The following is a 27,235-nucleotide window of genomic DNA, read 5'->3' as shown; positions in this document are numbered from 1 at the left end:
GTAACAGCTGCTCAACAGGCAGGCATTGAGCGGGTGAAGCAGGCCTACCTGTGCCCATCGCTCACCTTTTATCCTGCTCTTTCTCCCCAAAGAGTGTGGGGCAGAAAGGCAGGGTTCTTCCGTCACAACAGCCCTGCGAGGCAGGTTACTCGGAGAGAGTGATTGGGCCTAGGTCACCCAGTCAGCTTCCTGGGGTTGAATGAAAGAGGGAGGAAGGGCCCCTTTAGGCCACCAGAAATGCTGTGCCAGGAATTATGGGACCTGTGTGCGTAAAAGCCACACAAGGGGACAGCCGGGAAAAGGTATCAGGTAAGATAGAGGGGGGAAAGTGGCAGGATCCACCCTCAAGGTCTCCCCGGCCCTAGTCCAGTCCTCTAGCCACAATCTACTATCCTTCCACCTAAGTATATATTCCTCCTGAGAGGTGCTCTACCTGTTGAGTTTCTGCCTGTCACATAGCTCTTAAAAGCCTTGGACTGTTGCCAGAAAGGATTTCCTGCTGGATTCTTTGAGAAGGGTGGGCACAGTTGCTGCTTCTTTTGCTCATCTTCTCTTTGTTTCCCTTTTCCCCCCCTGTTGAATGTAAATGGGGCCTCCCTCAGATTTGGGTTTGAAACTACAGGAACCCCAAAGATGACGCTCCTTGCTTCTGAGCGATCTATGCTTATCCGGAGCAAATTCCGCTCTGGTAAGTACAAACTCAGCATGGCTTTGGGGTTTGTAATATTTCACATAACTTGTAATGAGCTTATTGCTGTATTAGTATTATTACTATTACTATTATTATTGTCATATATTTGGCTGGTAGATGGTGTTCTGCAATTCGAGATCTAGCCAAGTTCTTGGGAACTGCAGATGTATCTTTGCAGGATTCTTGCTGTTCCAAGTAACACTGTCTTCTGGAGCTGAGCCGGTGTTATCTGCTCAATGACTAGAATGTCCAGGTGTTTCTTTTTAATATTATTATTATTATTTTCTTTTTTAAAAGGTAGGATACAGAAGGGAAGAAAGGGTAGGGGAGAAATATAGATTCGTCAGGTTTGTCAGATATTATCAGTTGTTACATACAACAAGTAAAATCAAATGTATTACATATTTCAAATGTAGAAGCAGACAATAAAGAATGTCCAGGTGTTTCTTGAAACTTCTAGGCACCGCTCCAAAGGCTCCATTGACAACTGGAACAATAGTAACCTTCTTCTCCCAAAGACGTTTTAACTGTGTTTGAAGGTCTTGGTATTTGTGATCTTCTCCTGTTCTTTCTTTTCTATTCTGCTGTCTCCTGGGATTGCCGTGTCAATGAGCCAAACCCCATTTCTCATTTCCCCCCCTAAATTGTGATGTCAGGTGTTATATTATTATTATTTCTAGAATAAAAGCCAATTAGAAGAACTATTAATGCATTGTTCACATTTATAGACACCTTACCTAAGGTTGTCAAAAGTTATAAGAACTCGTTACTTTATTTTATAAAGTTAATTTCATTATAAACAGTAACAGCTCCATAATTTGTGTTTGCTGTTAGCCCTAACCCTAAACCTCTCAATGATTAAATTATGCTTTGTTTTAATAAATGTTTTTAAAATGTGACTATTTGACCATCAGTTATTATCAGCCTGACTGTCCTGTCTGTAAGAAAATAACTCAGTACTAACTGTGCAAAGAAAATTGAATTATATGAATAAGCAGATCTATGTCAATTTACTTAACTGCATATATAAATTATGCAAATTACATTGATTGTCATGCATTGGCTTGATTTGGGTAATTCTCTCTGCTTCTGCCAGATGTGCGGAGGGTCAAAGAGGTATGTAGAGTCATGCTCTTTGACCTGTGCAAGAGATCTTTGCTGTCTATTGTGCCCCAAGGGTCAGATCTGTCCATGGCCACTACCCCTCCATAGCACCCAGAAGCCACTGCTGTAGGCCGCCCTAACCTTGCTTCATAGTAAGACGGTCACCATTTTTTGCAGGAAAACCTTCATATGGTGCATACTTGTTTTTGGAGCATGTACACCTACCCATTATTTGTGTGGGTCGGTGTAGGGCCTACAAATCAGAGGGAGGGGCTCCCATACGGGCCATCTTAAGCATGTTCACTCTTGCAGGGCTGCAACAGGGAAAAGCCTCCCCCCACCCCTGCAAATCTGCAGCCTGCCTGAGGGAGCCAATTCCTGTTGCGTCATGTTAAACGCTGGCCTTGACAACTTGTCCTTTGATGAATCAGATACGCATTCATTCACCACCACGTTAGGCTATGAGGACAGAGCTGCTCTGCAGGGCCCAATGGGGAGAGGGTATAAGGTCACCCCTGGGCATTATGAACACCCCTTTGAAGGTGCTTTGAAATAATTGGGTCATGTAATGGGGGTAGATTTGCACACCCACCACCCACCCATTTTCAAAAGTTCCAGCACCTTCAGCTGAACACCTCTGACCACATGCAGAGTTCGGTTCTGGCAACTGGCCCCAAATGGGGCTTCTTATGCAGTAGCTTTTTTTCAGCCCCAGCAGAACAGAGAGTGGATCAGCCCTGTTGCTTGTGCCTTTAAATTAGGAGACTGAAAAAAAATGGTACGTTTGAGGTTGTCTTTGGCGTTGCAAAGCCAAGCAATTTGCAGCTTCTCTGCTTGCTGGCCAGCCCAAGAGAAACACTATCTGGCTCTAATGTGACAGCGCATGTGCATTCTCTCTGTCTCTGTTACTTACACACACATCACAGCACGCATATGCCAGGCTTATGAAATGGTGCTGCCTTTCTCTGAATAGGAGAAGCACTGGTGGTAAGAGATGGCAGGAAAAAGCAAGCTGGGTGGTGAAACGGAAGCAACAGGAAGGGAAGGCCAGTGATGCGAGAAAGAGAGGGTCACCAAGTGATCTCGCCAAAGCTAAAAACAAGGCTGGTCTGGCCAGCGTGAATGATGGGCACATTGTAAATCTAGCAGCCATTTTGCTGTGGCCCAATCTGTTCAATAAAGAAGAAGAGATTGGATTTATATCCCGCCCTTCACTACCTGAAGGAGTCTCAGAGTGGCCTACAATCTCCTTTCCCTTCCCCTCCCCACAATAGACACCCTGTGAGGTAAGTGGGGCTGAGAGAGCTCTTTTGAGAACTGCTTGTGAGAGAACAGCTCTGAAATAACTTGTAACTGTCCCAAGGTCACACCAGCAGCTGCATGTGGAAGAGTGGGGGAATCAAACCCGGTTCTCCCAGATTAGAGTCCGTGTTCCTAACCACTACACCAAACTGACCAAGCTGCCCATAGTGTACTACAATGTAACAGATATTCCTTGGAGGCTTTCAGGGGCTTTTTGAAGGGAGGAGGGTACCACACGCTTCTCTCAAGAATAACCTCCCTTAGCAATAAATATAACATCTCCCTTCAACCATAAAGCTAGGGTTACCAGCAATGTTCCCTCTAAGCTGTGGAGTCCTGTGAGCAAAAATTCTACTTTGTGAGCTACTGGCATTAAACTTGTGAGCAGGTGATTTGGCTACTGCATAAATTAGTTTGCTCTGGAGCCATCCTTCCTGAGCTAAGACATAAATGTGTGAGCCGGAGGCTAAAAAACTGTGAGCTGGCTCACACTAACTCAGCTTAGAGGGAACACTGGTTACCAGATGTCTCTCTTTTAAGAGGACACATCCTCTTCTGCACCCTTCTTGGGTGCTTTTAAAAAACTAGTGAAAATGACCTCTTTTTGGGTTGGGAGACTGAGCCTGTTTTGCCATATAGTCCCCCCAGTGGAGGCAAGCTTCTGCTTAAATAGTAGGGATATTTAGAATGAGACTTATCATAGTGATCAGTTGTTGGAAGTAGTCAGCTGGGAAATATGTCCTCTTTTTGGTTTTTCAAACTATGGTAGCCATAATAAAGCTGAGTGACCTTGGGCCAGTCATTTGTCAGCCTAACCTACCTCACAGGGTTGTTGCATGGATACAATGGAGGAATAATAAACCTTAGATGCCACCCTTGGAGGATGGAAATGTAATAGACCAATACATCTGCCACACATTACACTTTTTCATTTTTAGGCTTCTTCATAACATATTTCATGTGTATATATAAAAATTAGACCTGTCGATTTAAATAATTATCAATGATTAATTGGGGAGAGGGTCTTTTTAACGGTAAGGGCCTGAAGGAAGAGTCAAGCTGAAAGCTACAGGTGTATCCCTGTTTAATTCTGTGGATATTTCAGTTCTGCTGGGCTCCTGTAAGCCTTTGTTCTTTTAAACCTGTTTTTAAATCTTACCTGGCCCCCAGTAAAGGACCACCCGAAGTTTCGAAGCAAATGTATTTAAATTCAATGAGTGAAACAAATCTGTATCTAAAAACATCTGAAATGAATTGATGTATCGATTGAAAAGCAAATGTTTTGATCAACATCCTTTCAGTGCAGTTGTAAGCACGCTTTCCTGAGAGTAAGTTCTGCTGAATAGACCTGGGTAGGAGTCTGGATTAGGATTTCTGTCTTAGCTGACATCCCTAGCAAAAATGTTATCTATTCATGTGACAAAGAGAGGCACGCGGGCACGCAGAAGCTGGGAAAGGCTACAGTTCCCCCAAAGGTGTCTGCAGCAGAACTCCTGTGTGAAAGAGCCTCCATCTTGGACAGCCAAAGGGCTCTTGCAGCCGCTGGCCTGGGAGTTGGGGGCATCTTGTATTTCCATCCCTCCAAATAAATAGCTAATGGCGTCACCCCAGCTGCTGCTGACAACGGGACAAATGCCCAGGCGGGCGGGCGGGCAGGAGAAAAGGGGGCACAGGAATAGAAACGCTTGGTGCAGTCCCACCCTCCAAAGGTATGACGTGCCTGGTGTGGGATGGCGGTGAGGGCCCACCCCGTCTTGCTCTTCCTTAGACAAGGTGACTCCCTGGAGCCATTGTCCTGGGGCTGGGCCTGCTCTGCACGCAATACATTCAGAGAGCTGTCAGACCGCTTTTCTTTTCAAAGCAGCACAACAAAGCAAATGGAGGCTTCTGGCATAGTGAGGGGCCTTTGTCGCCTATTCTGTCCCTTCAGATAAGGCCTCTGTCCTTACTGTGTGCTCAGCAAAAGAGGTCTCTCATTGTTTTGGGCCTAGTTCAGCCAGCCCACTTTCCATTCCAGAACTGGCAGTGAGTGAGAACAGTGAGGCCCAGCCAGTTGTCATCGTCCCTGGGCCAAAAAACATAAATTACTGTGACTGCCACGGCTTCCCCCTCCCTCATTATAGCTTTGTACGAATGTTGAGAATTCTGCTCAAGGTTTGGACCGTTAGACTTCCTCGGAGATTCAGGTTATAAGGCCTCTAGAGGACAGGTTATGGCCTAGTAAAATGAACTGAAGTTTGTAGCCTGAATGTACTCATAGACCAGGCGAGGAAGCTTCACAACTCACTTTTCCAGGGGAGAGCGACCTTCTTACACTCAGTACTCTTATAAAAGTACAATTACAGAATTCTCTGCTTGGGTGCAAAAGGCAGAGAATACCAATTAAATCAGTTTACAATGCGTGTGTGCCTTGAAAGTTGTTGTGAATGTCTTTTGACTCTGGATCCAGTCAGTATTTAACGATCCTGAATGGGAAAGGGTTTGTTCCTATCCTGGGTCACTCCTAGTTCAAGATCATTAAAAAATCTGAGGTTCTTTCTCTGTCGTAGGTATTTCTAATTTCTTTTTAGCTTGCTGTTTTCTGTCAGGTGATGTTTTGGTTTTAATCTTAAATTGGATGTTCATTCCTACAAATGCCTGGTGTGTGTGTGTGTGTGTGTGTGTGTGTAACAGTTTGCAGATTCTGATTTTGGAATTGACAAGCAGTATTTTCCTTCCTGATTTTTTAGTTGTCTGGTTACGGATAGGAATAAATCCAATAGCCTTAACCTAACCTTTCCCCTCCTCTTCACAGTTCTCCAGCTCCGAATGCAACACCGTCGATCCCAAGAGCAGCTCTCTGAACACCACCTCCTTCCAGGTGATGTATGTCTTATACTGGCAAGAAGAGTTGGGGGGGTCTTTTAGCACCTGCTGCTGGATTTCAGAGATGTCATTCCTGTTACTATTGCAATCAGCTGCCACATTGTCTCTGAGTTATACTGCCTTTGACAGACTTGTCTGCACCCCACAATATTTGGTAAACATTGCTTCCCCTGCTGCAGTACTAGTACCTTATCATAAGTAGATTACAGTTTGGGGGCCTGAAGGCAACTGAATAGTTAACGTGTCTAAAAATCAGCAGTGGCTGAACATAGCCTAACTCAACCAGGACACAGTATCTTATTCCAAGACACTGAAATGCTGGACGACACATCCAGTTACCATGTCAGATGACACAGGGAAGCCATTGGAATTCATAACCATAAACACAATTTCAACAGGAAAGAAGAGAGCTTAAAAATAAATAGGGCACGGTTTCCTGTCCTGAAAAAAAACACAAAATGCTCTGCATCTTAAAACAGCACTACAGATAAGATTAGAATTTCAACAGCCATTCCATATGCAAAAGAACCTCCTCAGGAAAGCTCCTCCATTAGCATGTCACAGCCTGGGAAACTCCTACAAGATAATGACTCAGCCCTACCCCACCTTCCTGAGTAGATATAAATCATCTGCCTACCATTTTTCTTCTCACCTTGACACAGAGAGTACTCCATCTTTCTGTGTTATACCTCTGAGGATGCTAGTCACAGCTGCTGGCGAAACGTCAGGTACTACAATCCCAAGACTATGGCCATACAGCCCCGGAAAATCTACAACTAATGAACTCCAGCTGTGAAAGCCTTCGAGAACATAAAATGGCATTGTTTACCATCTTCTAGTTAGACTAAACTGCTCCAGAACCAAAAACACGGACCTTATGGAACATCTACCATATTTAGGGGTGGGGGGAGAAATCATTTCTCTCTTTATGGCAATGCCAAAAAGGTCAGGGACAGATCTGAAGCAGGACTGCCTCCTCCTTTACAGACCTTCGACGGCAGAGTAACAGGCCCAGATCCCTTGGCTAAAGCATGTCCATGCAGGGAGAAAGTCTGTTGCGTTTCTGTTTGTCAGTCAAAAACGGAAGGCATGGAGAATTCTTGTTTTGAGGTTGTTGGGTTTTTTTAAAGGTGGGTTCTGTGGCAGCCTTTTTAAAGGGTGTTTGAGAGACAGCCTACAGAGATCTAATAAGGAGTATCGCGTTCAGCTAAAGGGTGTGTTTTAATGGGAAGCCGGTACGTCAAATATTCGGTTTTATGCCTGTGAGGATATCAGAAGATGCCTTAAGTCACAGATGCAGCCCATCCCATTGCTTCCTATCAGGGGTCATTTCATAGAAAAAGAGGTGCAGGAGCTCATTAGCATAACTCATTAGCATAACTTATTTGCATATGCCACACCCTCTGACATCACCGGAAGTGTGTCAGAAGGCAACACCCACTGCTCAGGTTCCACTGGACTGTTTTGGATTGCTAGCTATTGGGGGGACGGGGACGTGTAGATCTGTCCTCACAGAGGAGGGAGAGCTTGTACCTGAATAAAACCTGGTCTTAAAGGTGCCCCTGGACTGTTTGGGATGGGGGGGCTGGGGGGGCTCTGCAACTTACCTGGCTGCTTCTTGCTCTGACTGAGGGCCGCTGGGAGCAGGGGGTGGGGCTTGTTGCATGTGCCCGCCCCCTGGGCTCTTTACTGCTGGAGCTCCACTCCTGTGCGCTCCTGCAGGAAATGACCCCTGCTTCCTATGCTAATAGAGGCTGTGCTGCTGAGTTCTTCAGGGGCTGCATGCAAGGACAAAGGGCCACATAGCTCTGTGCTAGAACACATGGTTTGCCTGTAAGTTTATTTCCAGGCATGTCCAGGTAAAAGTCAGGCAGCAGGTACTGGGAGAGAGACCTCTGGCCGAGGAGCTTTCCTTCACTGTTAAGCGCTATTAACCCAAGAGGTTGACTTTGGGACCCTATGCAGACAAAGACTGTCACTGGGCTGTTATAGCCCTCCCCATAATAAGTATCCACTGGCGGGGGTTGGAGGCATGGTGTAGGTGGGCCATTGGAACAAAAAGAAGGAGTTACGCGGAGCAACCCACTGGACCTATTAGAATGTCTCTTCCACTTCTGATTGTAGAGATTTTTTCAGGCCTGCGTGTTTCTAAACTTTTTTCTACCACTGTAAAGGACTAGAAATTTAAGTCTTTTAGAAAGAACACTGAGAACCTCAGGAATATTAAACTCTGTGTGTGAGAGATATCAAATTCCTCATTAAAGGCAGCCTTAAATACTCCCTTTATTTTGTAGAACTGAACGTGAGACTCAGTGACTTTTCTCAGGCTGCCTGGTGGATGATACAGTCCACAATCTGATGCAATGGGAAACCACTTCTTTGTCAGTGTGAGGTAGTTCTTCCTTGGGGGTTTCTTACATATGTTCTGCCAGAGAATATGTCAGCAGACGTTAAGATGGAAAATATACGCCAGCGATCATGCTAAAGAAAAAGAGGTGCAGGAGCTCATTAGCATAACTCATTAGCATAACTTATTTGCATATGCCACACCCTCTGACATCACCGGAAGTGTGTCAGAAGGCAACACCCACTGCTCAGGTTCCACTGGACTGTTTTGGATTGCTAGCTATTGGGGGGACGGGGACGTGTAGATCTGTCCTCACAGAGGAGGGAGAGCTTGTACCTGAATAAAACCTGGTCTTAAAGGTGCCACTGGACTGTTTGGGATGGGGGGGCTGGGGGGGCTCTGCAACTTACCTGGCTGCTTCTTGCTCTGACTGAGGGCCGCTGGGAGCAGGGGGTGGGGCTTGTTGCATGTGCCCGCCCCCTGGGCTCTTTACTGCTGGAGCTCCACTCCTGTGCGCTCCTGCAGGAAATGACCCCTGCTTCCTATGCTAATAGAGGCTGTGCTGCTGAGTTCTTCAGGGGCTGCATGCAAGGACAAAGGGCCACATAGCTCTGTGCTAGAACACATGGTTTGCCTGTAAGTTTATTTCCAGGCATGTCCAGGTAAAAGTCAGGCAGCAGGTACTGGGAGAGAGACCTCTGGCCGAGGAGCTTTCCTTCACTGTTAAGCGCTATTAACCCAAGAGGTTGACTTTGGGACCCTATGCAGACAAAGACTGTCACTGGGCTGTTATAGCCCTCCCCATAATAAGTATCCACTGGCGGGGGTTGGAGGCATGGTGTAGGTGGGCCATTGGAACAAAAAGAAGGAGTTACGCGGAGCAACCCACTGGACCTATTAGAATGTCTCTTCCACTTCTGATTGTAGAGATTTTTTCAGGCCTGCATGTTTCTAAATTTTCTCCTACCACTGTAAAGGACTAGAAATTTAAGTCTTTTAGAAAGAACACTGAGAACCTCAGGAATATTAAACTCTGTGTGTGAGAGATATCAAATTCCTCATTAAAGGCAGCCTTAAATACTCCCTTTATTTTGTAGAACTGAACGTGAGACTCAGTGACTTTTCTCAGGCTGCCTGGTTGATGATACAGTCCACAATCTGATGCAATGGGAAACCACTTCTTTGTCAGTGTGAGGTGGTTCTTCCTTGGGGGTTTCTTACATATGTTCTGCCAGAGAATATGTCAGCAGACGTTAAGATGGAAAATATACGCCAGCGATCATGCTAACAATTGTCCTGTATTGATTCCCCAGCGCTCAGCAAACCCCTCGCAACTTTCTCGCAGGCCAGTGGGCCACAGAGTCAGAATAAGGTGAGTACCCCTGGGATGTGGTATAAATATTGGTATATATAGACATTTATTTACACCCTGCTCCACTCCCCAAAGGAGACTCACAGCGACTTACCATCTCATGCCCCCCTCCTCCATTTTATCCCCACAGCCACAACCCTGTTGTGTAGGTTAGGCTGAGAGAGACAGTACTGGCCCAAGGTCAGTACGAGACACTGCAGGGACAGGGCTTTCCCCAGCACGGCTGTTTTTAACGGGTCAGTTCACGGAGCAGGGTACTCCTTTGCATATTAGGCGACACACCCTAATGTAGCCAATCCTCCAAGAGCTTACAGAGCTCTTCTTACAGGGGCTACTGTAAGAGCTTGGAGGATTGGCTACATTAGGGGTGTGTCGTGTAATATGCAAAGGGGTTCCTGCTACAAAAAGAGCCCTGTGAGGGAGGATTTTTAACAGGGTATCCCCTTCTGCACCAGCTACCACCTCTGACTGCTGTCTCACCTGCAGTCTATTAGGTCGAATCTGCATTTGTCCTTCCCACCGATGTCCCAAGCTTCTGACACCATCTTTAAAAAAAGCAGTCTACATTGGGTGTAGTTTTCACACCTCAACAGTGCTAGCATACTTTTGCACGTCCGCATATGTTTATTGCCCTTTTGTGGCGGCTCCACTGTCCTTGCACCACTGCACTGCTTTAAAAGAATCTTCTCCAAACAACATTCCAACAAGCACAGAGAAAGATGGCGTCGCAGCAGCACGAAACTGATTTAAAAATGCAAATGTAGATTTGAAGTATGTGTTGTCCTTGTGATGCCACCCCTCTCCCACTGTCCAGAGGAAGGGCCATGTGGGTAATACTCCTGCTTTAACCCTCTAGTTTCAGATGAAGCTGCTTTTTACTGAGTCACGCCACTGGTCCAAACTAGCCCAGCCCAGCCTGCTCAGACTGGCAGCAGCTCTCCAGGGTCTTGAGCCGAGAAAGGCCCGCTATCCGAGATGCTTTTAAGTGGGGATTGATCTCATGACCTTCAGAAGGCAAAGTCTGTGTTCGAGCACTGGGCCTCCATTCCAAGTCTCCCAGCTGGTATTTTAGGCTGTATCCATCTGGTGGTGCTTGCTCCCTTGTGGGGGTGGGGGGATTTGAGCGCACCCCACTCAGCATCCGCAACATCCATCCATACTTCCTAATTAAAGCTAAACTCTGCTTCCTTTCCAGGGAACTAGAAGTCCCGACTTCACCATGAGTTCCCATTTCCCCCAGTGATAACCCTGTAGGCTATTTCACTCATGATGTTAAAAACAAGCTTTCCCTTTTTTTTTTGGAATAAAAACCTCTCACATCTCCAATAAAAAAGCTGTATGAAGCAGGATGTAGATCTAATATCTTCCTCTTGCTTCTCCTATGGTATCAGTGACATTTAAGAGCCGTGGCGTCCCAAGTTCAACTGCTCTGTCTGGCATCACTTGTGGAAATGCTGTAAGGGCCCCTCTAGGCAGCTGGTGCTTGAACGCCATGGTTGGGTGCTTCTGTAGGAGGCTCCGAGGAAATGGTGGCGGTGATTTCTTCAACTCACCTGAAGATCCTTGTCTGAGGCTTAGGAGCACTGGCCATGCTTGTTATGTTATGCTAACAAAGGGCTTCTTTCCTTCTCTCTGCTTCTCCTCAGGCCAACGATTTTGCAAAGCTGAAAGCCTCTCCCCGGCCCCACAAGACCAGCGCTGCCAAGGGCCAGTTGGCAGAAGGTAAGGCACACCTTCTGAACCCCCTCTTTGAAGAGCAACAGATCTCCTTAAAATACAGTTATAAAACTTAGACACTCTGGATCCTGCCTCCACTGTTCTGCCCCTCTTCAGCCATTCCGCTTTCAGAGGCCTAGTGGGCCAGGCCCATTGGGCTCCAACCCTTTCTTTAGTCCCTTAGTTCCCTCCTAAAAGGCCAGGTGGTCCTGGCTCCCTTCAGCTTTCCCCATGGTGAAAGAAGTTGATGTAAGAACATCAGTGGTCTATCTAGTCCAGCATCCTCTCAGAAGATGATGTAAGAACATAAGATGAGTTTGCTGGATCACATCAGTGGTCTGTCTAGTCCAGCATCCTGTCTCACACAATGGCCAACAGGTTACCCTGGTGGGCCAAGAACAGGGCATAGAGGTTGATGCCTTTGCCTGATGTTTGTGTGTGTGTGTGGGGGGAATGGATCCTGCCCCTATCCGCCTCAAAATTCCACATCCAGAGTCCTGCTAATGTGAATGCCAAGGTGTCCAACTGTTTGGTGTAGTGGTTAAGTGCGCGGACTCTAATCTGGGAGGACCGAGTTTGATTCCCCACTCCTCCTCTTGCACCTGCTGGATGACCTTGGGCAAGCCATAGTTCTGGCACAGCTGTCCTTGAAAAAGAGCCGTCTCTGTCAGAGCTCTCTCAGCCCCACCTACCTCACAGGGTGTTTGTTGTGGGGAGGGGAGGGGAAAGGAGTTTGTAAGCCGCTCGGTATAAATTCAATCTCCTCCTCGTCCTCGTCCTTTTTCGTCCTGAGCTCCACTTCCCATTGTCAATTTTCTGGGGACTGGGACTCGTCATCACAACAAGATGTGTTGATTTCCACTTAGCTTAGATTTATTTTTTTTAAGGATTCCACATTCGTGGACAGTGAGGCAAATAGGATTTGGGGGGTAGGAGCTTTCGAGAGTGACAGCTTCTTTGTCAGTGGTCCTGATGACGATTAGTCTCCTTTGACAACGGTCCTGATGACCAATTTTGTCCGTCTCCAAGATACTACTGGACTTGAATCTTAGCTATTCCACTGCAGACCAGCATGGCTACCCTCTGAGCACCCCTGCTCATAAGAACTGAGAGCCATCATGCCCAGTTTGAAGCTTCTTCCAGTCAGAGACAGAATAGTGAATTAGGTTCCCTCCAGGTTTATAAGGTGGCCCATGAAGACGTTTCAACTGGTACGGAATACGGGAGCGAAACGACTGATGGCCACTCTGAACATATCCAACTATTCCTTTACTAGCTATATGGATTACCAGCTTGCTTCCAGGCTCAATTCAAGCTGCTGGTACTTGCTTCTAAAGCCTTACATAATCTGAGTCTCCCATGCTTCACAATACGAGAACTCGTGGGCACTCCATGAAACTGCTGAGCGGTCGGGTTAGAACGGATAAAAGGAAGTACTTCTTCGCCCAAAGAGTGATTAACACTTGGAATTCACTGCCACAGGAAGTGGTGGGTGCTACAAGCATGGACGGCTTCAAAAGGGAATTAGATAAGCATATGGCGCAGAGGTCCATCAGTGGCTATTAGCCACAAGGTATAGATAGGGGCTCTGGGGCAAGTGATGCTCTGTCTTCTTGGCGCTTGGGGGGGGGCTCAACAGTGGGAGGGCTTCTAATGTCCTGGCCCCACTGGTGGACCTCCTGATGGCACTGGTATTTCTGGCCACTGTGTGATACAGAGTGTTGGACTGGATGGGCCTTTGGCCTGATCCAACATTGGCATCTCTTATGTTCTTATGACCGTCTCACTGCTTATCAAGCTGAACACCAGTTAAGATCGAGCTAGTAGGGGCTGGTGAGCATTCATCTTCCTAGTCAGTTTGCTTCACGGAAGCCTGAAAGAAGAGTGTCTCTCTTGTGGCTCCCTTGGTCTGGAACCCTCTGCCAGAACTGGGGAAGAAAGCCGCGTCCCTCCCCATGTTTAAGAGGCGGGCTGTAGAACTTCTTTGCTTAGAAAGACCTTCGGGGGGAAACCCAACTGGCTCTGTGAATGGGGAAGGTACCTTCTCTTTGGAGCTCATTAGCTAACGTAATGTACACGAAAAGGGGCTCTTAGTTTGGGGATTGTTTGTTGATTGTTTCATTCTGGTTGTTGGATTATGAGGGTCCCGCGTGCTTCGGGAAAACTGCCTTGAGCAAATTGAAAACAAACAGTCCGGTTTGAGAAAGACACTTCCGTTCCGTTTCTCTTCCGCTCCAGCACCTCCCGGAAACCCTTCCGAGGTGCAGGACAAGAAGGCTCGCCTGGCCGAAGACCTGAGCGAGAAGATCCTGCACCGCCCTGGACCGCTTGAGCTGGTGAAGAAAAACATCCTCCCCCTGGATCCGGGCATCAAGGATGCCATGACGGGTAATGACCTGGGATGCCTCAGTGCACCCGAAAGGGGCACGTTGCCCAACAGGGTGAAAGCAGAGACCTGCAGGGATCCTCTGTGGGAGGGAAGGGCCCTCCTAATGGGCCTTTCACTCTGGGAGGCTGACCCGGAAGGACAGAGCCAAGTCCAAACAGGGTCTAAAGGGTTGAGTGGGCCATGGCCCCGACCTGGATGGCCCAGACTAGTCTGATCTCGTCCGATCTCAGGTGCTACGCAGGGCCGGCCCTGGTTAGCTCTCGAGTGGGGGACTACCAGTGAAGCCCAGGGTTGCCGTGCAGAGACAGGCCATGGGAAACCACCTCTGTACGTCTCTTTCCTTGAAAACCCCACGAAGGGCAACTTGACGGCGTTTCCCGCCACCGCCCGCCGGGTGCGAGTCCCACCTTTGACCTAGACTTGCCATCTGCAAAATGGGAACCTCAGCGACACGTGCGTAAACAGGGTAGCTGGCAGGGGTCGCCTTGGCAACTCTTTGACAAGAGCCTCTCGGGTTCAGGCCCCTGTCCTGTGGAAAAGGTAAAGTGTGCGGCTCACAGCGACGCCATGACGTTCTGCCGCGTGGGGTTTTCAAGGCAAGAGAGGAGCAAAGATGGTTTGCCATTGCTTTCCTCTGCGTAGCAGCCCCTGTTTTCTTTGGCGGCCTCCCATCCCGAGTACCAGCCCTGCTTAGCTTCTTGAGCTCTGACAAGATCAGGCTTGTCTGGGCTATTAGGACTGCTACCCTCATCAGATTGCATTCTCTCTCTTCCTCCCAGTCTAACCCCGGTCTAATCCCAGTCTATTCTTCCATAGCTCAGTGTTAGATTTGAATGGAGGAGAATCCAGGTTTGATCTCCAGTTAATAAGGGCTCTTGGATAACTGGGCCTGGAAACCTTGCCTGGAACCTTGGAGAGCCATCCCCCGTTGCAGAATGAGGCTAGATGGACCATTGATTAGACATCTTTGTATCTCTGCTATGGGTATGCTGAAGGTTCTCAGAAGTATCCCATTACCCTTGTATCTTCTAGCACAGTGGTGGCGAACCTATGGCACGGGTGCCAGAGGTGGCACTCAGAGCCCTCTCTGTGGGCACGCGTGCCATCGCCCCAGCCAGGCCCAGACCATCATTAAAATGTCGAATTCTCTGCCAAATAATTTAAAGTAAATGAAAGCATTTGGGATTGCTTTCCTTACTTTGTTTGGATCATCTTAAGTTAATGTATGAGTTGTTTTTTCTAAAGTAAAACCTCAGTATTCAGGTTAAATCGCCGTGTTGGCACTTTGCGATAAATAAGTGGGTTTTGGGTCGCAGTTTGGGCACTCGGTCTCTAAAAGGTTTGCCATCACTGTTCTAGCATAAAGCCAGGCATATTCTCTCTGTCGAGGAGTTCCAGGTTGAACCCTGTAGGTCTGCAGGGCAGTTGTACACAAGTAACCAGACTGTTTAATTTTTAAAAAAAGATTATTTCAATTTCTATCAGTTTGAACATTTATTCTGTAGCCACGCTAAAGTCACACAGCAAGAAAACAAGAAGAACTAGCTTAACCACCTAACACTTTTAAGAATTTGTGCGAGATGGCACCAACCTTAACTTCAAAGATCAGAGGCCAAAGCTCAGGCGTTCTCTACACTGCTTAGCAATTGCAATTCGAGCAGGTCGTAGTTCAGGCCTTTTGTCTACCAAAATCGCAGCTAGTCTCTCTTCTTCAGGGCCTTTACACAGTTATACTTTTGGGGCCCAGCAACATCAGGTGAGGATGACATCCAATCAGGACATGTTCTCAGGAGAAGCCTCTAGAAGATTACCTCATCCATCCGGGCTCTCCCCCTCTGGTCACACAGACCGCAATCACCCTTCCCTCTCTGGCCTTGAAGATGATAAGAGCCCTGTTGGCCAAGAGCCCAATTAGTAACACCTGCAGGATGGAACAGGCCCGCTCCTGTTCACATTAACCCTTGAGGGGAGGGCCAGGGGTGCTGTGCCTCACACTCTCTGTCTCCTTTCCAGAGGCAGTTCCGGCGGCACCGGATTCCTTCACCTTTGAGGAAGATCTCAGTAGCTCCTCTTCCTCTTCCTCCCCGTGCTTTGCACTGTCTCCGGGAAGTGCCCTTGGGAACCTGCCCACGGCCTCATCAGGGGGAGCCTTTCAGGTAAGTAGCCGTGGATGAACATCAGCCTGTGTGGGCTGAGTAACAGGGAGGCTGGGAAAGTGGTAGAAGGGAGAACGTTCCCTCCAACTGGAGATGCCAGGAACTGAACCTGCAACTTTCTGCATGAGAAGTATGTGCTCTCCCCCTTAGCTGTGACTTCTCTCAAAGCAGAAATAGTCATTGGGGCAAGAGTATAGTAAGTGGGGTTGCCAACCTCCTGGGAGGGCCTGGAGATCTCCCAGACTTGCCACTGATCTCTAGGCTACAGAGATCAGTTCCCTTAGAGAAGATGGCTGCTTGGGAGGGCGGACTCGGAGACATCACATCTCCCCTGAGCTCTGTCCTCAAACCCCTCTGTGGCGATTCCTTGTTTTATATGTGTGTGTGTGTCTTTAAATGTTTGGTTGCATGGCTGAGATATATTAGAGTGGTTGAAGAGACAAGAGTGGTGTGATTGGTGATTGACAGAGAGGGGGAGGGGTTTTGGAAGTGGTTCTGAGTGGATGAATATGTCTGTCTGTCAGGAGTGACAGTTACAGGTTTGACATTTGATAGACAGTTGTTAAGTTAGTTTGTTCTGAGGTCTGTGAGAGAAGCAGTTTTGTGTGTGATATAAGAGTCAAGTTCTGTGTATGAAGAAAAGTGACAAGCAGTTCTGTGCTGGGGTCGTCACACTTACCATTAGAGTTAGGCGGTTGTTCACCAAAAAGGGAGAGAGAAAGCAGAAAAGTTGAATGTATAGGAAATAGTAAAGAGCCAAAGTAAAAGCATAAAGGTTTGGAAATCCTTAAAATTTCCTGGTGGCAGCCAGATATACCCAGTAGAACAAAATAAAAAGAACACTTTTAAAGGGAAACCAGTCCTCCCCAGATAAGGGGTCGTCACACCCACCCTCCCCTGGCTCCACCTCTAAATCTCCAGGGATTTCCCAGCCTGGTGTTGGCACCCATACAAGTCAGCCTGCCCGTTCCTTTCCCCCAGTATGGTCTCCTCTGACTGGCAGTGACTTCCCATGGCTTCAGGAAGGAAAGAGTTTTTCTTGGTACTTGTTTTAAGTGGCGATGCCGAGGCTCGCACCCGGCCCCTTCTGCTTGCGCACGCGGGCTCTGACGCCGAGCTAACAGCCGTTCCCAAAAGATCTCATGTTCTCCCGAAATGGCTTGTCTTAAACCCAGTTCACCAGGAAGTACTCCGGAGATTATCTCCACTCAAATGGTAACGCAGCAGGGATGTGATACTGTTCCATCCAGGGGTGATCCCTGTAATCTGAGGATCAAGAGTAATACTGGAAGAACTCCAGCCCTCACCTTGAGTTTGGCAGCCCCAAGGACAGCTTCCATTCAGTTCAAGGGAACGTGTGGGGAAGAGTTTTGGGAAGCATATAACGTGTGTATTTATGAACCATAAAGACAAAGGGAAAAATGGCCCACAAAGAAATGCAACTGAGGAAGAAGGTGCATTCACGGGAGGATGACTGGGACAGGATCCAGACTTCATTCATGGTGTTTGAGTCCCAATGCAGACATCTGGTCAATTCATTCATTAGTTTGCGTATTTTTAAAAAACTGTCTGCTGCCTTTCCACCCACCTTAGGGTCTCCAAGGCAGTGAACAATCCAAACAGTGTTTGAAATAGAGACACATAAAACACACAAACACAGAGTTCAAGCAAGGGACGTTCAGAGGGGGTTTGCCATTGCCCGCCTCTCTGTAGCCAACCTGGGCTTCCTTGGTGGTCTCCCATACAAGGACTAACCAAGGCTGATCTTGCTTAGCAGCTGAGATTTGACCAGATTGGGCTAGCCTGCGCCATCCAGGCCAAGGCCACGGTATGGTGGTCAGGCCATAGGTGCCTTAGGAGGACCCTGTGGGGTTTTCAAGGCAAGAGATGTTCAGGGGTGGTTTAGCCATTGCCTTCTTCTGCATAGCGACCCTGGACTTCCTTGGTGGTCTCTCATCCGAGTACCAACCAGGGCTGACCCTGCTTAGCTCCCAAGAGCTGACAACAACCTCGGGCTTGCCTGGGCCATCCTGCACATTAAAGGTAAAGGTTCCCTTGCTCGAAAGCCAGTCGAGTCTGACTCTAGTGTTGCGGTGCTCATCTCCATTTCAAAGCCGAAGAGCCAGCGCTGTCCGAAGACGTTTCCGTGGTCATGTGGCCGGCATGACTGAACACCAAGGTGCATGGAACGCTGTTCCCTTCCCACCGAAGTGGTACCTATTTATCTACTTGCAATTTCTTGCTTTCGAACTGCTAGGTTGGGCAGGAGCTGGAACTAGAGACGGGAGCTCACTCCGTCATGCGACACACTCGGGTCTCGAACTGCTGAACTACTGACCTTCCACAGCCTGCAGTTCAGCGTCCTAACCACTTGAGCCACCGCAGCTCCACCCCCAAGGCACATTAGCCAGTATTTAAAGGCAGAGTAGGGTTGCTAGGTCCTACCTGGCAGCCGGTGGGAGGATCCAGGCTCCTTCCCTGGATTTTTTGCCACATGTGCGGAAGTGACACCATCACATCACCGATGTCAGGGGTGGGTGATGCTCTAGTTTTTGGGCAAAACTCTATGGCTTGTTTGGTGGGGGGGTCTGACAACCCTAAGGCAGAGACAGCAGAAACGTAGAAGCTGCAAGGCCCCTTTGAACGTGGGTCATCTTCAGCAGCTGATGAAAGGCTACCTGGGCTGATGCTGCTGCCACCTGGGAAGGTAGTCCAGAAGCCCTTCTGAGTATGTAGGATTGGGAATCTTGAGAAACAAAAGTCATCTTGAGTCTGGTGGGTTTCTGTGTGCAGAATAATTGTGTGTCATCGTGCTGCCCTCTTCTGGTTAATGAGAACATTGCAGGCCATAGATAAAAAACAGGGAGATGAACGTTCCTAGGCCCTGTTATAGGATATGTCATAGAGTTGCCAGTTCCAGGTTGGGAAATTCGTCCTGGGTATTTGAGGAGCTGGTGGAATCTCGGGAGGGCAGGGTCTGAGAAGGGGCGGGACCTTGTGGGTGTACAAGGCCATAGAGCCCGCCACCCAAATAGGGTTGTCAGCACCAAATTGGCAAAGCTTGGGGGTGGAGATTTGGAGGTGGACCCTGAAGGCGGTGGGGTTTGGGGAAGGGAGGGATGTAAATGGGGTATAATGTAAAAGGATCTACTTTCCAAAGCAGCCATTTTCTCCAGCGGCCCTGATCTCTGTAGACTGGAGATCAGCTGTATCTTGGGATATCTCCAGGCCCCACCTGGAGGCTGGCAACCCTAGGGATGATATAGGAAGGGGGCAAAAAAAGGCTGCAATGTTTAATCAGTCAGCTGATTTTCCAAATCATCGTTAGCTCGAAAACTTAAGCCCCGTTGACCAGACAGCGTATTTTTAATTTGTAAACATTACGTTACATTTTAAAAATTGCCGATGTCAGGAGCCGCCTCGAAAGAGACTTCCCCCCTTTTTAGGAATGCATCTCCTCAGCGGACGAAGGTGACCAGTCTGGGGCAGAGGGGCCTGGGCAGCCTGAGCATCTGAAACGAATGAGGCTTGGGTTTAAAAAAAGACAGATACCCCGACAGACACCCACAGACGAAGGAGCTGGGGCGCTTCTGGGTCAGAGCAGAGGCGCAGGGGCTGGAAGCCGGGCTGACGGGGTCCTCTTTTCCACTCACTCTCCCTGCAGCTGGAGCTGCCCCCCCTCCCGGCAGATCAGCCGCCAGCCCGGTCGACGTCCACCTCTGAGTCCGAGTCCCCCCTCCCAGGGGAGAGCCCTCTTGCCAAGCCCTCGGCTTCACTTCTCAAGGTAGGGGCGGCTGCTGGCGTAACGGAGCCGCCAAGGGCCTGGCGGGAGAGGCTGGGCTTCGGGAGGGAGGGGGTGGTGAAGAAGTCCTTTCCGCTCTTCCCAGGAGAGCCAGCGTAGAGGCGTAGCCAGAGGGCTGGCCTGACAAACTTCCTCAGTTTGACTTAGGTCAGGTCACACGGGCACATTCTGGAGCTCTGCCCCTCTGCCCTCGGCACGGGCCAGAATTGGATTGGGACCGCAGGACCCAAAGGGAAAGGACTTAGATTTCCCTTCTACACCCTTTCCCCTGATCAGAAATGGCCCCAGGGAGCCCGTTGGCCCTCTGGGAGCTGTTCATATATTAATACGGTTACATGTCAGATTTTCCAGCCAGGCAGATTCCCCCCCCCCCAGCTGTTTTAGGTGAGGCAAAGGGTGCGGAGGGGAGAAGGGCTAAGCCCCTCTTTGTGTGTGCTGAGGTCGTGGTCTGAATCGGGCCCACATGTGCCTGGGAAACACAACACCGTATCTGTGACTTGACCTGGGGAGGTAACTGAGTGAAAAGCAGGGCTATTTTTGGGCAGGAACGCACAGGAACGGAGTTCCGGCTGGCTCCCGAGTTGGCCACGCCCAGCAGGAACTCATTAGCATAATAGGCCACACCCAACAGCAGAAACTCATTAGGATTGGCTACATTAGGGGTGTGTGGCCTAACATGCAAAGGAGTTCCTGCTACAAAAAAAGGTTTTGACCACAAGCAAGGTAAACAGAATAAGAAGCAAAAGGTGGGTGTGGCTAAATGAGCACACTTCTGGTAACATGGGGGTGTGGCCTAATGTGCTAATGAGCTGTGCTGACGGGTGTGGCCCAATATGGTAATGAGTTCCTGCTGTTGGGTGTGGCCTATTATGCTAATGAGTTCCTGCTGGGCTTTTTCTACAAAAAGAGCCCTAATGTGCAGCTAGGATGTCAGAAAACCCAGATCCAAATCTCCCCTCTTTTGCCATCAGATTGAAGCTGACTGACAGCTACGCTGTAGGCTTTTCAAGGCAAGAGACTTTCGTAGGTGGCTTTTGCCATTGCCTGCCTTGACATGACAGCCCTGGAGATCCTTGGCCGTCTCCCATCCACATACCAACCGGGGCTGACCCTGCTTAGCTTCTGAGATCTGCAAGGACAGACTAGCCTGGGCCACCCGGGGCAGATCCCTGTTCTGCCGTAAAGTCCCAGAGTGACTTTGCACGAGTCATGGAGCCCCTTCAACCTCACAGGGTTGTGGTGGATATAAAAATGGGTGAGGAGTGAACCACGCCACCCACCCACCCACCGTGCTCCTTGGAGAAAAGACAGGATAAAAATGTGATGGGTATATAGAAAAGTACTGGTCACTCTCTCTAACCTTAACTTTCTCCAGTCCATGCGGATATTGGGGGGACCGGGTGTGACCCAGAGTGTTGGACTGGATGGGGCATTGGCCTGATCCAGCATGGCTTCTCTTCTGTTCTTAGAGAACAGTGTCGTTAAGCGGCTTTGGGTTGAGAAAAGCAGGGCCGTGCTGAAGGCCTAGGAGCTCCGGCAAGAAAAGAGGTGGTAACCTGCCTTCTGACCCCTAGGAACCAGGGCCACTGACGAGCGTCCTGCTCTGCCTTACCTAGAGGTCTCTGCCCTTTATCTCCCAGGCCTCATCCAAGGTTCCCGAGGCCAGGAAACCGCCACGCCCCAAGAAGGTGAAGGAGCCCCGCCCCAAAGTGAAGAAGCTGAAGTACCACCAGTATATGCCGCCGGACCAGAAAGGGGAGCAGGCGCCGGTGCCCATGGATGCGGCCTACGCTCGCCTCCTGCAACAGCAGCAGGTCTTCCTGCAGCTCCAGATCCTGAACCAGCAGCAGCAGCCAACACCAACATCGCCAGCAACCTTCTGCGTTCAAGCCCTCCATACGGTCCCCGCCAGGTAACTCTCCACTGAGAATCCCGCACAGGTGCAAAGCACCGTGTGTCCGTACTGGCCCTTTCCCAGTGTGTGTGTGTGTGGGGGGGGTGCCTCTACCGCTGATGGGCATGCCTCTACCATGAATGGGTTGACCTGTGATACTCTGACATTAAATGACCAGCTTTGCTGTTCTGTTGTTGTTAATATTTAAGCACAAGAATGGCTGTCGCTATAAGCTAGGGAATTGCTTGTGAAGCACCCAAGGAGACGTCACCTTGAAGCGTGAACAAGTTTAATCTCTCACAAATGTCGAAAGCAGTTCTGTTCACCTTCAAAGTGAATTGGTGGCCAGAGCTTCTGCAGCCGTCTTAATCCGATCTTGGAGGCCTGCAAAGGGGCCTAATAAAAGTCCTTCCAGGACCCTGTCTGGCTTATGAGCCACCAGTTGGGCACGCTTGCTTAGGAGAAGAAGCAAGATGGGTAGCCGTGTTAGTCTGTCTGTAGCTCATACTTTGTTAACCTCTAAGGTGCTACTGGGCTCTTGCTCTTTTCTACTGTTAGGAGGAGAAGAATTTCCTCATGCTGGGTCAGCCCACAGGACTCTCATGCCAAACAGTGGGCAGAAGGTAGACCAGGGTTCCTTGATGGACTGCTTTCCAGTGTTCGGTGGAGCACACATGCAGTGTCTGGACATCAGAAAAGCATTGTTGGATCAGAACAGCGGTCCATCTAGTGTACCGCTGCTCTGATCCGACAATGCTCTTCTGATGTTTCACGTAGTGGCCAGCCAGTTCCTCTGGAGGACCAACAACAGGGTATAGAGGCCGAGACCTTCCCCTGATGTTGCCTCCTGGCCCTGTTATTCAGAGGTCTACTACCTCTGTAGATGGAGGCTTCCTTCAGTTACCATGGCTGGGAGCCATTGATAGACCTGCTGGATGTTGGAGGACATTCAAGGGAATACTAGACAAGATGGGTCTTGGTTTGATCCAGCCTAGACAGAGTCCATATTCAGGGTCTCTTGATGTAGAGCGTTAACATTCCCTGTGCAGCAGCTGGGCAAACACAACACTCTCCAGGGTGCCCAGATCAGACCACCTCGGCCATCTCCTGCTTCTCCTCCAAGTTGGAGCACAGCCGACATTGGGACTCTTGATGGCTCAGGATGGAAAGGGCAAGCAGACATTCTCCCCACCCCTCTCTCTTTCTCCCGTGTACAGCAATGCCCCAGAACAGCTGCTCAGCTTCTCTAGGACTTCCACCCCACCAAGTGGGCCCCCTCCTCCGCCTCCGCTCCCTCTTCCATCTCCGGCCACGCCAACCTCCCCATCGCCTCCCAAGCCGGAGCTGTTGCCTGCCAACCTGGAGGAGCTAACGGTGAGTTCGGGCTGGTGCCACCGCAGTGGAGTTGCCGACGGCAGGCGTCCAGATTCTGCATCAAGGCACCTGAAGTACCGCGACTGGCATGGATTATGCCGATCAGGGCTATTTGCGCGTAGCTGGCTGATTTTCTTTTCTTTTCTTGTTGACTTATTTATTCTGTGTCTGCGTCCAAAGAACCTGGAATTGTATGGAGAAGTCCAGGAGAGAAAGGAATAGGGGGAAGGGTCTGAAGATAAGAGGGCAGGTGGGGGCTGTGTGGGATGAGGGACCGGCAGAGTAGCAAAGTGTCATGAAGCTAAATGGTGCCCAGTGCTGATTTCTGAGCTGGCGCAATCCAGTTGTGGAATTACAGAGTTCATAGGCCCCTGCCCATCTTGGCATTTTATTGATTTCGGGGAGGGAATTGTGTGTTGCTTTTCCAGCTTGTGTTTGAAGCCGCTTGCAAGGAAAGAGAAAAAGAAGAAGAAGAAGAGATTGGATTTATACCCCGCCCTTCACTACCCAAGGGAGTCTCAGAGCGGCTTACAAACTCCTTTCCCTTCCCCTCCCCACAACAGACACCCTGTGAGGTGGGTGGGGCTGAGAGAGCTCTTGACAGAAACTGCTCTTTTTCAAGGACAGCTGTGCCCGAGCTTGTGGCTGACCCAAGGTCACATCAGCAGGTGCAAGTGGAGGAGTGGGGAATCAAACCCGGCTCACCAAGATTAGAGTCCACGCTCCTAACCACTACACCAAACTGGGGACTTGGAGCTCCAGTCTTAAAATCTGTACAAAATAAGCTCAGAAACAAGCTAATATATAACCAGTCTGTTGAGATGACAGGGCGAGTGGCTTGCAAATGGTTTGGGAAGTGGGTCTGGTTTTTCAGAGGGGATGAGATTTGTGGAGCGTTTGGGGATGCTTTTCTCTCTGTACTTAATGGTGGCTGTTGGTTCCCAGGTCTCGGAACTCCGCCAGCAGCTCCGTAAGCGGGGCCTCCCCGTCTCGGGCACCAAGCCGGCCTTGCTAGAGCGCCTCAAGCCGTACCAGGTGGCCCGAAGCAAGCCCCCGCCAGTCCCGCTCTGCAGCACCCGCCTGGCGCCCCCGGACCTGGACGAAGAAGCCCAGGCCCTGCGGGAGAAGCAGCGGGCGGCCGAGAACCTGGCGCTGAAGCTCCACCGGGAGCCAAAACAGCATGACGACGACCTCCGGGTGGAGCTGGAGATGCACAAGCGGATCAAGAATCGCCGCAAGGGAGCGCTGCAGTCGCCCGGCCAGCAGGGAGCGCCACCACCTTATATGCCGAAGAGGGAGTGTGCCAAGGAGGGGGGAGGCCAAGAAGACAGCTTCATGGTGAGCCAGCCGACGTCCTCGGTTCACCCAAACGGGGGTGGGGTGGGGGTGTCACCCTTGTCAAGGGGCAGAAGCCGTGCACCTGCACCTGTGGATCAGAGGCACTCCGGGAGTTGCTGGAGGCAGAAGAAGCGGACCCCCTTCTCCATGCATGTCTTCCGTCCTCCCACCAGGTCTTGTGTCCTCCACCTTGCGAGCCGATTAATTCTGATATGGAGCTGCCCCTCGAAATCACGGCCAGCCCCCTCGACCCAGCCCCAGGGACCCGCTCCCTCGAGGAGGAGCTCCAAGAGGCCATCCAGAAAGCTCAGGTAGGGGGGGGCGGAGGCACGAGGCAGCCTGCTTGACCGGCTGCCGCTTTTTCTGTCTCCAAAGGACTTTGGGCCGTGCTTGTCGAAACGGCATCTTTCGTTTCATTAGGTTTGTGTATGTAATGTTTTCCCTTTGATCTTAACCGGCCTTGTGGGTCCTGATTGGATGAAAAGGCCAGGGCAAAGTTTGTGAAATAAACAAAAATAACGGCGGTTCTTTCCCCTTCTCTTTGGGTAGCTGGTGCCGAGCCAATCCATTGAAGATATCTTAGAAGAGCCTCTGGTATGTTCAGGTGAGGAAATGAGCTTTGGAACCTCAGCATACCATCAGGGGGCGCCCTTCCGCCAGGATTAGCTGAAGGAGAAGCTCATGAGCAGATCCAGTTTGGGGGGCGCGCGCACGTAACTGGACTTTCCAAATTGTTAGGTAGGCGCTGGGGCTGACCTGCTCCAAAGTCGCTTCGTGCTAGCAGCACATTGCACAGAGACATACACGGACAGGTAAATGACTCGTTACAATGAGGGATCCGTCATGGGATCTCTCAGTGAGCACCTTGACTGTGAAAAGGGGCAGCAGGGCCTAGAATTTAAATTTCAGCTGTGGTGGCTGAGCCCTGGCTGAAAACGGAGCTCTCATTTGGGGTTACGGTTGCCAACGTCCAGGCGTTTGGAGATCTCCTGGGATTGCAACTCATCTCTGGGCGACAGAGATCAGTTCACCTGGAGGACATGGCCGCTTTGGAAGGGGGACTCTATGGCACTGGACACCATTGAAGGCCCTCCTGTCCCCAAGCTCCGCCCTCCTCAGGCTCCACCCCCAAAATCTCCAGGTATTTCCCAACCTGGAGCTGACAACCCTAGTTGGGGTCCAGTAGATGCGGATATCACGTCTAGAATACAACCTCTGTTTTCCCTCGTTTGTTTCCAGGTGACCTTCTCCAAGCACCTGCCTCGACCCCGGAGGCCCCCTCTGATCACGTCGCTCCATCACCCCTCCTCCATCCAGAAGCCTCGCCACCAAAGAAGCCCCGCCCCAGCAGTGAACCCCCTTTGGTGTCCTCCGCCATCTTTGATTTCCCCGGACCGTACGATTTCCTCTCGACCGCCTCTTCCTCATCGGCATCTCTGGACTCCCTGTCCTCGGTTTTCTCCCCCGACTCTCTGGAGATGCCCCCGTCTCCTCCGGATGCCTGGCAAGGGAGCAGGGCCCGCTCGGGATTCGATGCCGTTGATTGGCTGGAGGCCTTGACCTCAGGCTCTGCCTCGGGCCTCGGCTCCACCAGTCCCGTCGGCAGCAGTATCTTCTGCACGGACTTCTTTGACTCGCCCGACCTCGGTGTCAACCACATGATAGACCTAATGGTGGAGCAGTGGTAGGCGAGGCACCGGGAAGCTGTCTGCAGAGCCAAGGCCTGGAGGGAATGGGGGAAAATCCTCCTTCTGCCCCGCAGGGTCACGGCAGCATCGGGCAACAGCAGGGCTATTTTTGGGCAGGAACGCACAGGTACAGAGTTCTGGCTGGCTCCCGAGTTGGCCATGCCCAGCAGGAACTCATTAGCATAATAGGCCACAGCAAAAGGTGGGTGTGGCTGGATGACCACACAGCTGGTAACATGGGGTGTGGCCTAATATGCTAAGGTGTTCCTGCTGTTGGGTGTGGCCTGATATGCTAATGAGTTCCTGCTGGGGGTTTTCTACCAAAAAAGCCCTGGGCAACAGTGTCACACGGGCGAGAATGACTGTTTCTGGGTGGTCAGCATCATGCTTTGTCTTGGATGGTCTTGTTTCCATGGATGCCAAATCCAGATGCTCCCTGAGAAGAATTCAGTCACTGGCCTTTGGGTCGGGTCGATGCCATGCCTCCTCTTGAATGGCCGGGCAATCCCAGAAACCTTTGTGGCTTTCAGCGATGTGGCTATCCTGAGATAGGTTAAGCTAACATTCGGGAGGACATGGATTAGCCAGCTGCATCGGATGGGTAAAATCATGATTCAGGACAGCATCGTCTTCGACGAGCCCTCATAGGGGAAAGTGTGTTTCCCGTGATGGCAACTCTTGACATCGATATGAAGCAGTTAAACCAAAAGTATGTAGCAACACCAGTTCTGGAAGCTATCTCGGGCGGAATCAGGAGTTGACTCCTGAATTCTTAACAGCTTTAGATGCTATCGTGGAGTAAAGCGTTGACGTGCGGGTTGTGCTGATTCTACTTTTCCACCTTGCGCCTTTGATGTCTGCACCATGTTGAATTGGAGAACTCATTAACCAACTGGGGAAACATGGTGGTCCAAGATAACAGCATTTTCAGTGGGCCATCTTGGTCTGGGGGAACCACGAAGACTACACCCGCTAGGCAAACATCTGGGCTGTCCCCCTTGATGGCGCTGCAACTCAAAACAAAAGGTGGAGATTCCTACCTTGCTTGGGGCACACTTTTTAATCAAGCCAGACCAAAGAAGGGAAGCGCTAGCCCTAAAACCCATTTGGATTGTACCATCTCAAAGCCCTGAGGGGACAGAGGAGACGCTACAGTTTCCCGGGGGCCACCCTGAACGGACTGCGCCTTCCGTGGCA

General features: G+C 50.0%; 1 protein-coding gene across 1 annotated transcript; it reads left to right on the top strand.

Annotated features, from left to right (window-relative positions):
- On the top strand, positions 1 to 26,195 carry LOC107113119 (MKL/myocardin-like protein 1). Its single transcript, XM_015414385.1, has 15 exons — positions 1 to 309; positions 603 to 688; positions 5,892 to 5,962; positions 9,623 to 9,681; positions 10,496 to 10,511; positions 11,328 to 11,403; positions 13,636 to 13,785; positions 15,800 to 15,942; positions 19,607 to 19,726; positions 21,385 to 21,656; positions 22,856 to 23,012; positions 23,958 to 24,350; positions 24,524 to 24,661; positions 24,900 to 24,954; positions 25,590 to 26,195. The coding sequence occupies exons 1-15, from the start codon at positions 200 to 202 to the stop codon at positions 26,036 to 26,038; spliced, it is 2,295 nt and encodes a 764-aa protein (XP_015269871.1). The 5' UTR covers positions 1 to 199; the 3' UTR covers positions 26,039 to 26,195.
- The last annotated feature ends 1,040 nt before the right edge of the window (positions 26,196 to 27,235 follow it).

Source organism: Gekko japonicus, unplaced genomic scaffold (genome assembly GCF_001447785.1).
Source record: "Gekko japonicus isolate JY-2015 unplaced genomic scaffold, Gekko_japonicus_V1.1 scaffold243, whole genome shotgun sequence".
In the NCBI taxonomy this organism is placed as follows: domain Eukaryota; kingdom Metazoa; phylum Chordata; class Lepidosauria; order Squamata; family Gekkonidae; genus Gekko; species Gekko japonicus.
Note: the sequence above shows the minus strand (reverse complement) of the source record. Positions and strands in the feature narration are given on the sequence as shown.